Source organism: Geotrypetes seraphini, chromosome 5, assembly GCF_902459505.1.
Source record: "Geotrypetes seraphini chromosome 5, aGeoSer1.1, whole genome shotgun sequence".
NCBI classification, from domain to species: domain Eukaryota; kingdom Metazoa; phylum Chordata; class Amphibia; order Gymnophiona; family Dermophiidae; genus Geotrypetes; species Geotrypetes seraphini.
This window is the reverse complement of record NC_047088.1, coordinates 113,664,622-113,680,338: the sequence shown is the minus strand read 5'-3', so window position 1 is coordinate 113,680,338 and position 15,717 is coordinate 113,664,622. Positions and strand designations below refer to the sequence as shown.

General features: G+C 45.1%; 1 protein-coding gene across 5 annotated transcripts in view; it reads left to right on the top strand.

The window, feature by feature from the left end:
* Positions 1-6,101, top strand: part of SLC19A1 (solute carrier family 19 member 1) — a 122,023-nt gene extending 115,922 nt beyond the window's left edge. For 4 of the 5 annotated variants that reach the window (XM_033945925.1, XM_033945928.1, XM_033945926.1 and 1 more), the window contains 2 exons: positions 832-973; positions 2,071-6,101. In XM_033945925.1, coding sequence (XP_033801816.1) covers positions 832-973; positions 2,071-2,250 — 322 coding nt within the window. In that variant the 3' untranslated portion in view covers positions 2,251-6,101. Of the gene's footprint in view, positions 1-463; positions 585-831; positions 974-2,070 lie in introns of those variants that run through there. The other variant, XM_033945929.1, reaches the window with a different exon arrangement.
* Positions 6,102-15,717: the final 9,616 nt, after the last annotated feature.

The window sequence follows — 15,717 nt, the reverse complement described above, 5'->3', positions numbered from 1 at the left end:
AACACGGAACGTTGGCTAAACCTGTGTGAGCTTAGGTGGATGTTTAAATTAGATTCTATGTCACCGAGAGGTCTCAATGAATCTTCAGACTGGTTAGCGCAAGTGGATTTATAGTGTTCTGATCTGTCAAATATGTGGTCAAACACGTGGTCTCGTATTTACTGTAAGCCTCTTTAAAATTTTCTTTCATCTTTATAGGATTGTTTGAATGGGTTAGGAAGCTGGAAGTGTCGTCATAGGGGTGGGAGTACTTAAGTCTCGAGTCAGAATGCCGCGGCTTTCTTTTATGAGAACCGTTGGCTGGATTATGTGTGATCCTATGTAGTAGGTAAGAATTCTTGTTCTAGAAGGGGCGGGGGTAGTGCCAATTCCCCCGCAAATTCTTTAAAATGTTTTTTTATAGAATTAGTTTTTATAGAATTAGGTGTTATAAAAACTAATCTATTTTATTCTTGGTTTTCAGTTTCCCCATTTCGCCTTGAAAAAGAGATCGAAATGCGTTGGCGTTGAGGGGATTTAATGCAAGGCTGAAAGCTAAGTATATTTAATTGAATAATTAAAAAAAAAAAAAAAACCGTAACTACATGATTTATTAAATAGCAGAGGAGGAGGTGCCATGGGGTAATATGAGGAAGTAACCCTTTCAAACTATGCTGTTTGTTGGGTAATCTGATATCCCCAAGGACCTCTCACATCATTATAAAACTTCACTATATATTACTTGCTGACTCTGTGACTAAGAGTGTGTGATTTGCAAAAAGTATGCATAATCTGTTCTCTCTGTCAAGTGTCATTTCTCTAACTCATCTTTTTCTTCATTTCCCATTAAAGCTTCCAGATTGCAGCATCTTTGTCAAAAGAACTCTGTGCTCTAGTATTTGGAATAAATACTTTCTTTGCAACAGTGCTGAAGACGATAATTACTATCATCATCGCAGATAAGAGGGGCCTGGCTCTCTCCGTGCATCCTCAGGTACCAAGTCACAGAGAGGAGAGGGTCTAGCATTCTCTGTGATTCTCAAGTCTTAGTGAATCAAATGTAATTAGAATCCTAGCTTCTCTTTCACAGTGTCTTTAAGTAAAGAGGAGTTGATTGGCCTTACTTCATAAGTGTGTTCAGGATAAAGCTGAATAGAATATTCCTGTCACTTTCTCACGGTGTCCTTTTATAGATTAATTGTATTTAGCTTTATCATTACCCTTATTGGAGAGGGATAAGATGGTCCTATCTTTATAATATGTTCTCAGGTATGAGGTTGTCATAGATAATAATAATAACTTTATTCTTCTATACCGCCATAATCGTGCGACTTCTAGGCGGTTCACATTGAAGAGAGCTGGACAATCAGCGAGTTACAATATGCAGATAGTCAGTGAAATTACACTATGTAGAATCTTAAAATGCAGCAAATTACAATATAACATACAATTTGTTAAGAATTTCAGAGGGGACATGTTAGAAATTATGAATTACAAGATACAATTTGTTAAGAATTTCAGAGGGGACATATTTGAAATAATAGAATTGGATTTAGTGTTTGGTGTAGTTACTGTTTAGGTGATATATCTGTCGAATAAGGCAGTTTTTATGACTTCTAAAAGCGTCGTAGGTCAGTCTAGCTCCATTAATGTAGTTGTCTAGCCCAGTGGTTCCCAACCCTGTCCTGGAGGACCACCAGGCCAATCGGGTTTTCAGGCTAGCCCTAATGAATATGCATGAGAGAGATTTGCATATAATGGAAGTGACAGGCATGCAAATCTGCTCCATGCATATTCATTAGGGCTAGCCTGAAAACCCGATTGGCCTAGTGGTCCTCCAGGACAGGGTTGGGAACCGCTGGTCTAGCCAGTGTTGTTGTTTGTTTGCTTGGTACATAAATGTTCTATCCAGAAAGGTCTTGTATTTACAGCCGGTAAATACTGACTTTATATTCTGTTCTCATGGTAGAAGGTACTTCATCCCTATAGGACGAAAACTCCTAAGGCTGATGTTTCTGTAATACATATAAGTAGGATAAAGAGATCCTTTTTAGCTTTCCCTAATAGGTTTGGGTTCTTTTTGTCTTTCAGTTTTACGTTTACTTTGCTTATTTCACTTTGCTGGCTACTGTATACTTGGGGGCTTCAGTTTTCGTGATTGTGAGACATAAGTGGCAGGAGCAAAACCAAGATAAACCACCTGATCAGATGGAACCTGCTAATGAACTCTGTAATCTTGCTACAGAAAACTTGGACTGCACTAAAGCCTGATGGGAGCTAGCATACACGACTGATCAAGAGGATGGATGTGTGTGCCTGAGTATGAACCACAATGTAAGACAGATATGCAGAAAACAAGGATTTTAAAGCTAAGATGCCTAATCCTTGTTACATTCATGTTAAAATTTGAAAAGTCTTTCATCCACCTAACACTTGAGTTAGTAAAAGAGGCTAAGAATTACCAAATCTGTTTTTTAAAGGAGCACAATAACAAATTTAAGTATCAATAGAGATAGGATATTTACAGAAGAAAATTGTTCTGCACAGCCCTGATGAAGGGAGCAACATTTCCTAGTGCTAGTCATAAACATATTGTGTTGGTCAACAAAAAGGTGTCACATACAGATTGTTGGCCTTTATTTTTATGCATCCAAGTATACTAACAACAGTCACATTATTTTCATATCACTGGAAACCAGACCTCTGTGCAGCCCTTTAAGACTAGAATTATGCACTACAATTACTCATACCGGAATTCTGTGCAGCGCATAATTTGTGCAGAATTCCCCAACTGCACAGAGACTTTTTGTTCTGCCCCATCCCTGTTTCCATTCCAGTCCCCTCCCCTCCTTTCCTTCTCCCCTGTGCGAGTCCGGCCCTATGACCAACCCCCCTCCTCCATGAGACCAAAAATACCTGCAGGCCTCTCAAGGAAGCAACAATGGCGGCAGCTGGCCAGCAGAGGCAGTGCTGCCGCATCACTTCTTGTAGTTAGATGACATAGAGAGGGAAGGCCCTAGCAGGCCGGCTGCAAGCAGCCTGTTCACAAACCTACCTCTGCCAGCTTCCACTGCTCTGGAAGGCCCGCAGGTATGTTTGATCTCATGGAGGGAGGGGCATTCAGAGGGAGAGAGGCCAGACCCTTGAAGGGAGGGAGGGGATAGAGATATGGATGATAGACCACAATTTTTTTAAGGGAAAGGAGGGAACATGGATGCTATACCTGGGGGGAGAGAGAGGAGAGAACATGGATCCTGAACTACAAGTAGGGGGGTAGGAGGAGATATGGCTCCTGGACTGCAAGTAGGGGGGAGGGAGAGCAGGTGATAGGATGCTAGACCTGCAAGGGGAGAAGGAGAGGGGACATGGATGCTGCACTGCAAGTTGAGGGGGGAGGAGAGAGATGGGGACATAGATACTGGCCCCGTAAGTAGACGGGAAAGTGAGTGAGAGGTTAACCCAGGCCAGAAAGGGGGATGAGAAGGAAGCAATGCTTGATGGTAGAGAGAGGGAGAGAGAGATATCAGACCATAAAGAACAGAGAAGAAATTCAAGGTGTAACAAGAGAGGTGATGGGTAGGGAAAGGGGACATGGATGCTGGACCCACAAGTAGGGGTGGGGGATGGTAGTGACCAAGACCGAAAAGGAGAAGGGAAGGTAGGAAGAGATTCTTAGTCAGTGGAGAAAGGAAGAGAGAGATGCTAGACTGTGGGGCCAAGGAGGGAATTCAGGGTACAAGTGAGAGAGGGGTGGGATTTAGAGGCAGACAGAGCTACAATGGTAGTGAGAGGAAACAGAGGGCTAGAACCTGAGAAAGTAAAAGGCAGGAAGGAATTTCAGGCCTCAAAAAGGGAGAATTCTATGCAAAACACTACAAATAAACTTTGCAGAATTTTGAAATACTGTGCACAGAATTTTCAAACGTTTTTGCACAGAATTCCACCAGGAGCAACTACAATGTAATCATGTATCTTTCTGTGGAAACATTGCTAATCTAATAAGCATTTTTCTAATAGAACTTTGCAATTGATTGAACAAATATTGATTTGCTTGGTTGCCTCTATCTGTACCAAATGACCATAGTAATTGATATTCCAGTGCAATAGGTGAGACATTCTAGACATATGGGTTATCGCCCAATGGCCACATGCCATATGCAGAAGGAATCCACTCTGGATTTTTTCTGTGACTCTCCTCTACTTCACTGGGAGCTCTACCACCACCGCCACCTTTAGTTTTTTTCCTTCTGCATGCGTGCCTGAAGGAGTGTTTATATTCTGTTCTCCCCTTTTTCTTATTTTATTTGGTGTTTTCATCCCCTTTTCAGGATTTCTTAGTGATTGGAGCGATTCTTAAGCTCTGCCTGCGTTGAAAACACACAGGCTTGTCTGCAGCTGACAGGCCAATCCCAGAGTGAACCTATTAGCCAGCCTGCATTAGTTTCTTAGGAGCTCAGTGCCATCCCCATGTTTTTCTTCCTACTGCCAAACAGAGGTTTGAGCACAAGCTGTTAGGCATATCTAGGAGACCCAGCGGTGTCTCGCAGGGTGATGGCTGCTTTTTTCCCCTCTGCCCTTTTCTGAGCACATCCGTTGGTCCGCAAGGGTGGAGGTAAGGTTAGACACCGTACCTGACTGGCAGCCAGAAGATCAGTGTCAAAGAGGCATTCCCAGCATGAGGTATTGATTCTCTGATTCCAGCTACTTTAAGAGGACTAAGGCAGGCTGCAGCACATTTCCAGCACAGGTCATAGTGGGTAAGGCTGTCACAACCTGTGAGGTGAATTGGGGGAAGGGGGGTCTGAATTTGGCAGTTTTTAAGGTTTCTGCATGTCCTCCTGTTTCGCTACTTAAAAAATCCTAAAATCGCTGTTTTTGTGACTTGTTATATGTGAAAAATATCATGATTTTGACGTGAATTTCTTAACTGTGGCCATCTTGGATTTTTAGCAGTCTTTTTTTTCAAAAGCTCCCTGCTCTTCCAAAACAAATTTTTGCCTCACAACCTGTTGGGATGGAGTCCTTGGGCTATCCTATTGTAAATTCTTGCCAGGATTGCACAAATTTAGCACCTCAGGAGCATTCTTGTGCCATGTGGCAAAGCTTAGACTCTTTCTTGACTGAGCAGGGAACAAGACGCTCAGCTAGCCCAACCTCACTTCAGTTATTGAAAAATAATGGAAACATTACTGAAGGAAAGGATAGTGAAATTCTTAGAATCTAATGGACAAGATCCGAGGCAACATGGGTTTACTAAAGGTAAATAGTGCCAAACGAATCTGATCAAATTCTTTGAGTGGGTGACCAGAGCATTGGATCAAGGATGTGTGCTAGATGTAATTTACTTAGATTTCAGCAAAGCTTTTGACACGGTTCCTCATAGGAGGTTCAAACTCCATGGACTGAAGTTAGGGCCCAAAGTGGTGAACTGGATTAGAAGCTGGTTGATGGACAGACACCAGAGGATGGTGGTTAATGTAATGCGCTCGGAGGAGGGAAAGGTGAGTAGTGGTGTGCCTCAGGGATAGGTGCTGGAACAAATTCTGTTCAATTTGTTTGTGAGCGACATTGCTAAAGGGTTAGAAGGTAAGGTTAGCCTTTTTGCGGATGATACTAAGATTTGTAGAGTGGAAAACATGAAAAAGGATCTGCAAAAGTTAGAAAAATGGTCTAACGTCTGGCAACTAAAATTCAATGTGAAGAAGTGCAGAGTAATGCATTTGGGGGTAGAAACCTGAGAGAATCGTATGTGTTGGGAGGTGAGAAGCTGATAAGCACTGATGGAGAGAGGGACCTCTGGAGTGATTGTGTCTGAGGATCTAAAGTCATCTAAACAGTCATCTAAACAGTCATCTAAAGTCATCTAAACAGTGTAATAAGGTGGTGGCTGTAGCCAGAAGGATGCTAGGCTTTAAAGAAAGAGGAATAACCAGCAGAAGAAGGGAGGTGTTGATTCCCCTATATAGGTCTTTGGAGAGGCCACACTTGGGAGTATCGTATTCAGTTTTGGAGGCCATATCTGGTGAAGGATATAATAAGACTTGAAGCAGTCCAGAGGAAGGCGATGAAAATAAGGGGTTTGAACCAAAGGAAGTATGAGAAGAGACTGAAATACCTAAATATGTATACTCTGGAAGACAGGAGGGACAGGAGAGAAATGATACAGACGTTTAAATACTTTAAAGGTATTAATATAGAACCAAATCTTTTCCAGAGAAGAGAAAATAGTAAAACTAGAGGACATAATTTGAGGTTGATGGAGGAAGACTCAGGAGCAATGTTAGGAAATTCTTTTTCATGGAGAGGGTGGTAGATGCTTGGAATGCCCACCTGAGGGAAGTGGTGGAGAGGAAAATGGTGATGGAATACAAAAATGCGTGGGATAAACATAGAGGATCTCTAACTAGAAAATGAAGGATGTAAATTAAAGAACTAAGATCGGTACTGGACAGACTTGCACGGTCTGTGTCCCATATGTGGTGATTTGGTGGGGGAGGGCATCAATGGGAGCTTCACTAACTTGGAACATGAGGATGTTACTGGACAGACTTTATAGTAGATATCCTGCAAACAGGATGGTTGGATAGGCTGGAGTGAGCTTGGACGGCAACTTCAGCATTTGGAATCTAAGACAATACCAGGTGGACTTTACAGTCTATGACCCAGAAATATCAAAGAAGAGACAAGTTAATCTAATCATGTATTTTTAATGGGTATGACTAATGGTCATGTTACTATGTAGATTCTTCAGTCGAAGATCTGAGTCCAGATGTGAGGACCTAGACATGCTGGAACAGCTGTAGTCACAGGAAGTTCTACTGTATGTGCTTCCTCTGGCCTCTCCTAGGCTCCATTTGACAGATGCTTCTCTCCTGGACATCACGCTACAGGCAGTTTTTCTGGTCGCCCTTAGTGAGATGTGTCTCTGAACTGTGGAAGGTGGGGTGGGGAGGAACAGACGCTGAAGGGAAATGGGGAAGAGAGAGATTCCAGACTATGGGGGGAGCAGAGGGAAGAAGAAGGGTGGCAGACCAATTGGGGTGGGGGTAGAGGGAGAGATGAAAGGGAAGAGTACAGTAACAGAACAAATGGAAGAGACAGAGAAGGCAGACAGTGGATGGAAGGAAATGAATGAAGAAAAGATGAAGAAAGCAGAAACCAGACAACAAAGGTAGAAAAAAAAATTATATTTATTTTGTTTTATTTTTTTTTCTTTAGAGGATAAAGTAGTATATTAGTTGTGTTGATAAAAATTTATAAACAAAGCTCTGCCAGCTGAACATCTCTTTCTCTAGTTCAGCAGTCAGAACTTTGATTTATAAGGAAGGAATAAGCTAAATATTGCAGTACTAAGGCTTATATGGATGCTGCGGGGACGGGGCGGAGACAGTGGTCGCAGGGACGGGGCGGGGACAGTGGTTGTGGGGACGGGGTGGGGACAGGGATGGTGGTCGCGGGGACAAATTTTTCCCCGTGTCATTCTCTACTCTGAACTTCAGGCTCTGTCTTGAGGAGAGCCTTTCCTGCAGATCTCGAGGATAGGGAACTCTCTCCACACTGTTCCTTCGTTCCTGCTGAAAGTGGTGTCAGCATTCAAAGTTCTTCAGGAAATGTGTTTGCCTGTTTTCAGCCTCCTGGTTCTGCAAAACAGGACCGCCTTTTGCAGCAATTGGACATCTATAGAGTTCTTCTGTGCTCTTTAGAGGTCACAAATGAGTTTCGCCTCTCTTAACCATCTTTTTATGCTGACTCATTCTTCTAAGTGGGGCCCCCTCCCCCACTTTCAGGGCCACATTTTCCAGATGGATCCATAGAGCCATTTTGTCAGCTACATTCTTTGCGGTAAACAGACTCCTGTTTCTGTTAAAGCACATTCTATCAGCAGTATGGTTTCCTCGTGGGCCGAGGCTAGGGCAGTCTCACCTGAGTAGATTTGTAGGGCAGCTACTTGGTCCACTCTGCCCACGTTTGCCAAATTTTAGAGTGCTTGTGGTGGGAAAACAGGACTTGAGGATAGGTGTAGTCAGCTCGCCCTAGATTTTTGGGACTGCTTTTGTATGTCCCACATGTCTAGAGTCTCACCTATTGTACTGGAAAAAGAGATTATGACCTTACCATGATAATATCTTTTCCAGTAGATAGGTGAGACATTGTAGACTCCTGCCCTATTCTTCCTGTGCAGGCCTACTGACTCATTTTGTTTATGCTTCTCCGAGTTTGTTTCTTGGATGCCAGTCAGCCCTTTTAGGCCTTGCAGAATTCTTTAACTATATTCACAGCGCTTGCAGGAGTACTTCCTGACCTTCTTTGATGCTGTGGTTGGCTATAGGCTGTTTGTTATTCTAATGTTCCTTTTGGAGCAGATCAGTTGATTCTTGAGAATGTTGCCATTGGTGACCCTACTTCATGTTCTGTGTTGGAGCTCTTGGTGCTTGGGTACTAACTACATGTGGTGGTAGAGCTGCCAGTGAAATAGAGAGAGTCACAGAAAAAATCCGGAGTATATTCCTTCTGTATATGACATGCAGCCATTGGAAGATAACCCACATGTGTAGAATATCTCGCCTATCTACTGGAAAATATATTATCAAGATAGGGACATAAAGCACAGTTACTTACCGTAACAGGTGTTATCCAGGGACAGCAGGTAGATATTCCCACACATGGGTGACGTCAGCAACGGAGCCCCGCAGCGGACAGCCTCGAAAGCAAACTTGCTTGAAGATCTCGAACTTTCGAGTGCTGCATCGCGCATGCGTGCGTGCCTTCCCGCCCGAACTAGGGGGCGCATCTCCTGTGAGGATCCTCAGTTCAAATACAAAGCCAAGAAGCCAACCAGGGGAGGTGGGTGGGTTGTGGGAATATCTGCCTGCTGTCCCTGGATAACACCTGTTACGGTAAGTAACTGTGCTTTATCCCAGGACAAGCAGGCAGCATATTCCCACACATGGGTGACCTCCAAGCTAAGTAAAAAGGGAGGAGGGAAGTTGGCAATTTATGAGAAAAGATTTTGCAAAACAGATTGGCCAAAATGGCCATCCCTCCTGGATAAAGTATCCAGACAGTAATGAGAGGTGAAAGTATGAACCGAGGACCAAGTAGCAGCTTTGCAAATTTCCTCAATAGGAGTTGATCTGAGGAAAGCAACAGAAGCCGCCATAGCTCGAACTTTGTAGCCCGTCACTCGACCTTGTAGAGGAAGACCAGCCTGAGCATAGTAAAAAGAAATACAAGCAGCCATCCAGTTGGAGATGGTACGCTTCGAGACAGGACGGCCCAACCTATTTGGATCAAAAGAAAGGAAAAGTTGAGGAGAAGTCCTGTGAGGTTGAGTACATTGAAGATAAAACGCCAACGCATGTTTACAGTCCAAAGTATGTAGAGACGCCTCACCAGGGTGAGAATGCGGCTTAGGAAAAAATACTGGTAGCACAATAGATTGATTTAAATGAAAATCAGACACTACTTTAGGTAAGAATTTTGGATGTGTACGTAGAACCACCTTATCATGGTGAAAAACTGTGAAAGGCAGATCCGAGACTAAAGCTTGCAACTCACTGACTCGACGAGCCGAAGTGAGGGCAATTAAGAAAACAACTTTCCAAGTAAGATATTTAAAATGAGACAAGTCAATAGGCTCAAACGGAGGTTTCATCAGTTGAGCCAGAACCACATTAAGATCCCAAACCACAGGAGGCGGTTTAACTGGAGGATGGAGATTGAAAAGTCCCTTCATAAAACGAGCAATCAGAGGATGTGCCGAGAGAGGTTTTCCATCCAGAGGTTAATGAAAAGCAGCAATGGCACTAAGATGAACTCTAATAGAGGTGGATTGAAGGCCAGACTGAGATAAATGAAGCAAATAATCCAGAACTAAATTCAGAGGAGAAGATTTCGGTTGAAGACTAGTGGAACACCAAGCCGAGAACCTGGTCCACTTATGACCATAACATTGACGAGTGGACGGTTTTCTGGACGCCAGAAAGACATCCTGAACAGACTGAGAAAATTGAGAAGGATCAGTCAAGTGGAAAGGAACCAAGCCGTCAAGTGAAGAGACTGTAGGTTGGGAAGAAGTAAAGACCCCTGACTCTGAGTGAGCAGAGAAGGAAAAACTGGTAGAAGAAGAGGTTCCCTGATGCTGAGTTGAAGAAGAAGAGAGAACCAAGGTTGTCGGGGCCACCTGGGAGCTATGAGAATCATTGTGGCATGGTCCGACTTCAATTTGACCAGAGTTTTGAGAATTAGAGGGAATGGAGGGAATGCATAAAGAAACTGACCCCTCCAATCCAGAAGAAAAGCATCCGCCTCTAGACGAAGAGGCGAGAAAATGCGGGAACAAAACAGAGGAAGTTTGAAGTTGTTGGGTGACGCAAAGAGATCCACCCGAGGAGTTCCCCATCGAGCAAATACTCGACGAAGTGTAGGGGAGTTGAGCGTCCATTCGTGAGGTAGAAGCAGACAACTCAATTTGTCTGCAAGGCAATTCTGTTGACCCTGAATATATACCGCCCTGAGAAGGATGTTGTGAGAAATCGCCCAATGCCACAACCTCAGAGCTTCCTGACAAAGGGAGTGGGAGCCCATCCCACCCTGTTTGTTGACATAATACATCGCTACTTGATTGTCCGTCCGAACAAGGACTACTTGGTCGTGAAGGAGGTGAAGAAAAGCTTTGAGAGCAAGAAAGATCGCTCTGAGTTCCAACAGATTGATGTGACAACGACGATCTGTGGCGGTCCACAACCCTTGCGTACGGAGACCATCTATGTGGGCTCCCCATGCGTATTCGGACAAATCTGTTGTGAGTACTTTCTGATGAGGAAGGTGGTGAAACTGCAAATCTCTGGAAAGATTGGAAGAGAGCATCCACCAGTGGAGAGACTTCTTTAATAAAGGCATCACCGCTATGTGACGAGAAGGCGGATCTAGGCCCTGCTGCCACTGAGACGCCAGAGTCCACTGAGGGACGCGAAGGTGGAGTCTTGCAAAGGGAGTCACATGTACCGTAGATGCCATATGCCCGAGGAGGACCATCATTTGACGAGCCGTGAGCGTTGACATGGAAATTACGCGATGACAAAGGTGTAGTAGGGTTTCTTGACGATTGAGAGGAAGGAAAGCTCTCATGTGAACCGAGTCCAATACTGCGCCAATAAATTGGATCGATTGAGTTGGAACTAGCTGAGATTTTGGAAAGTTGATATGAAACCCCAGACTTTGAAGAAAAGAAATAGTCTGAAGGGTCGCTTGAGTAACCCCTGGAAGAGAAGGGGCTTTGATAAGCCAATCGTCGAGGTAAGGAAATACCTGAAGCCCTCGAGCACGAAGGGCTGCAGCTACCACGACTAGACACTTGGTAAAGACCCTGGGGGAGGTCGCCAAGCCAAACGGAAGAACCCTGTATTGAAGATGAAGGTTCCCCACCTTGAACCAGAGATATTTGCGGAATTTCGGATGAACAGGAATGTGAGTATAAGCCTCTTTGAGGTCCAGTGAGCACATCCAATCTCCCTGATCCATGAGAGAATACAAAACTGGAAGAGAGAGCATGCGAAACTTCTCTTTGACTAGAAATTTGTTGAGAGCACGGAGATCCAGAATAGGTCGCAAATCCCCCGTCTTTTTGGGAACTAGGAAGTATCTGGAGTAAAACCCTAGATTGTGCTCGGAAGGAGGAATCTCCTCCACAGCTCGAAGGCGAAGAAGTGCCTGAGCCTCCCGAAGAAGAAGGGGGAGTTGCGAGAGACTGGAAAGACACTCTCCTGGAGGATGATCTGGAGGCACCTGAAGGAGTCGTAGAGATTATCCCTCGCGGATAACCGTGAGGACCCAGAGGTCCGATGTAATGGTTTCCCAGACAGATATAAAAAGGGAAATGCGGCCTCTGATGGGCAGGGAGGAGTTCGGATACAAGGCGATTGGAATGCTCACCACTGGACCGTCAAAAAGACGGAGTGGGTTTGGTCGCAGCAGGCGTCTGGGGCTTCTGAGGACGCTGTTGTTGAGGCCTTCTAGGTGGAGGCCTAGAGAAAGCTGGCGTGGACTTCATAGGGTATCTACGAGCCGGAGGTTTGTAAGCCCTAGATGTGGAAGGTTTTGGTTTAGGGCGTATAAGAGAGGCGAAAGAACGTTCATGTTCTGAGAGCCTTTTAGTAGCCGCCTCAATCGAGTCATCAAAAAGCTCAGAGCCCTGGCACGGTAGGTTTGCTAACCGATCTTGTAAATTGGGATCCATGTCCACTATTCTGAGCCAGGCCAGACGTCGCATGGCCACTGCGAACGCCGATACCCGAGAAGAAAGTTCAAATGCATCATAAGATGCCTGAAGAGACGCAATTGTGAGAGAGATTGAATAATTTGCTTATACTCAGCAAGGCGTTCTCTGGGCCAGTCTGGGCAAAAGGATGACAACTGTTTCAAAAAATAATTAAAATATGAAGTGAAGACATTGTTATAGTTTAAAATTCGGTTAGTCATCATCGAATTTTGATAAAGTCTTCGCCCAAATTTATCCATAGTGCGACCTTCACGCCCTGGTGGAACTGTAGCAGACACTTTAGAAGGATGAGCTTTCTTCAGGGATGATTCCACTACTAAAGATTGGTGAGAAAGTTGTGATTTCTCAAACCCCTTGCAAGGCACAGTACGATATCGAGACTCCAACTTAGATGGGATCGCTGTCACAGAGTAAGGAGTCTCCATATTCCGCAAAAAAGTCTGCTTCAACACAGGTGTCATGGGCAGACGCAATGTTTCTTTGGGAGGATGGGAAAGTTCCATATCCGCCAAATACTCAGGTGTGTACTTCGAATCTGAATGTAAGTCGATGTTAAGAGCCTGGCCATGTCGAAGACAAACTTTGCAAAGGAGGAAGACTTCGACGTAGAAGCTTCCTGAGGAGAGGCAGAGCGAGAGCGAGGCACCACTGAAAAAGATGGGGAGGCCTCGCGGGAATACTGGGAAACTGGCTCGGAACCGAGACATAAGGTAACAGAGGATGCTGCACTACCAGTTAGAGGCGGTGTGGTGGAATGTTTCCGCTTAAGACTCCGAGACGGAGAAGTGCGCGGAGTACGAGGTTTTGCTAAAGGAGACCGTTCCCGAGGCAAAAGCCTCGAAGGTGGGGTCCTCGACCTAGAATGCCTCGATGAAACAGAAGAGGCAACAGTACTTTGAGAGCGAGGCACGTGTTTCGAAGAATCTGAAGGTCTCAAGCTCCTCGAGGAAAGGACCTTCGAAGACTTAGAGTGGTGCTTCGATCGAGGTAAAGACCGCTTAGAGGCTCTGTCAGGTGAAGAGTCCGAGGAAGAGACTCGAGATCGAGACCTGCGGCGAGGTGACCGCCGACGAGGCAGGGACTGCTGCTCAGGCTGGACCTGTGAAGACAAGGTCGAGGTCGGGACCAACTGTGCCACGATTGAGGAAATTTGCGTGGTCAAAATTGACTTGAGCATGTCCTCAAACATAGGGACAGAGACCAAGGGACTCGGAGTCACGGGAGGTCTCGTGCGTTCCATTGAGGGCGACCTCGGAGGAGAGTATTCCCTCGATTTGGAAGTACGTTTGGAAGACGGTCTCGAAGACGGAGTCGAACCTGGAGCCCCAGGTTGCGAGGTATTAGACTCCGTTGGCTTCTTAGGATTGGTACCTGAAAAGGAAGCAGGAGACTTACCCCTCAGTCCAGGCTTCGAGGACACCGAGGAGGACTTCGAGGCCGAGGACCCGGAGGTCTTCGAGGCCGAGGCCTGCAGAGTAGGCGAAGTCGAAGTCTTTGTACTCGAGGCTTGTCCCGAAGTGGAGGGTTTCACAGATGCCTCGGCCGAGGTTACCGCTTTTTCGGGCTCCATTTGAGGAAAAAGCTCGAAGAACCTGTCGCAGCGGCGTTTAAAGGCACGAGGTTGAAGAGTGAGGCAGCGAAGGCAGTCTTCGGGACGATGAGTCGTCCCCAAGCAGAGCATACACCGACTATGGGGGTCAGTAATGGAAATAGTCTGCCACACTGATAACACCGTTTGATCCCGGTAACAGGCCGGGACATAGAAAGGACAAAGTCCGTGTCGAGAACGAGGGAGAGAGGCCTAGGCCTCAATCTCCCAACCCGACGCAAAAAAACAAAAACTAAAAGTTTTACTTTTTTTTTTTTTTATTTTTTAAAAGTAGAAACAAAATGAAACACAGCGACCGAACAGAAATAAAGACTACTCAGCCGCGGTGAAGAGAAGGCACAATGCTACGGGAACTAAGTCGACAAGTCTTCTCAGCTCCGCGGAAAACGTTGAACTGAGGATCCTCACAGGAGATGCGCCCCCTAGTTCGGACGGGAAGGCACGCGCGCATGCGCGATGCAGCACTCGAAAGTTCGAGATCTTCAAGCAAGTTTGCTTTCGAGGCTGTCCGCTGCGGGGCTACATTGCTGACGTCACCCATGTGTGGGAATATGCTGCCTGCTTGTCCTGGGATAATCTCTTTTTAGGCTAAATTAAAAGAAACCAGAACTTCATTGGATTTCACCTTCTTTATGAAAATAAGATGGCCTCTTGCTGTCCCTTTTTAAATTCAATTAAGATGTATTCACAAAAATAAAATTCAACTTAAACATAGTGAATGTTTGTATTAATCACTGATGTGCCAGCTGTATAATTATCGGTCTGTATTTTTGACTACAGGAAATTTCCAGATTTGATTATTCCAATTCTGCTGTTTTTTCAGCATTCATACTCAATATTCATTCCTTTGTGATCTTCAGCTTTGTAAAGACAACAAAAATTGTAAACCATTTTGAATAAAGGTTTTCAATAAAATGGTATAAAATTTTTTAAATAAATTTTGTAAATAAAACATGGAAATAAGGATAATATCAGGTTTTCATCTAACCCCTTAAAGTCTTACATGATATTTAGGTTGAGCTTGAATAATAGTATTCCATTCAGCCTTTCCATTTATATTATCTAGCCAGATGTGGTTTGCTTTTTGAAGGCGGCCAAATTGCTTTGGCCTCCGGTTCTGGCTTTGGATCTTAATCTGGTCCTGTCCATGCTCAAGCGCCCTCCCTTTGAGTCCATTGGTTCCTGCTTGTTGAAGGACCTTACTCTCAAGGTGATCTTCCTGGTGACTATTACTTCTGTGAGACACGTTTCTGAGCTGCAGGCTCTCCCTTGTAGGCCTCCCTTCCTGGAGTTTTCTAGGGAGTGGGTTGTGCTGCGGCCTGTTCCTTCCTTTCTTCCGAAGGTGGTCTCGTTTTTGCATGTTAATCAGTCCATGATCCTTCCGGTCTTGGGTAGCCGGGAGGGCTCATTAGAGCAGAGGCCAGTTGCGCAAGTTGGATGTCTGTCAGGTTTTTTGTGCTTATGTTCAGCAGACCCAGGAGTTCCGGAAGTCAGATCATCTTTTTGTCCTCTTAGCGGGTCCTCGTAAGGGGGATGGCACTTCCAAGGCTACCATTGTCACTGGATCAAGGAGACTATCACTTCCGCATACCTTCTTCAGAAGAAGCCCGTTCCAGATTTTCTCAAGGCTCATTCCACTCGGGGTCAGGTAGCTTCCTGGGCTGAGTCTTCTCTGGTGCCTCCAGTGGATATCTGTAAGACTGTAGGGTTTGGTCTTCTATGCATTCCTTTGTGCGACACTACTGTGTGGACGTCCAGGCATGTCGGGATGCGGTATTCGGTGAGCGTGTTCTGGTGGCGCCACTGCAGGGGTCTCACCCATGATGGGTACTGCTTTGGTACGTCCCAT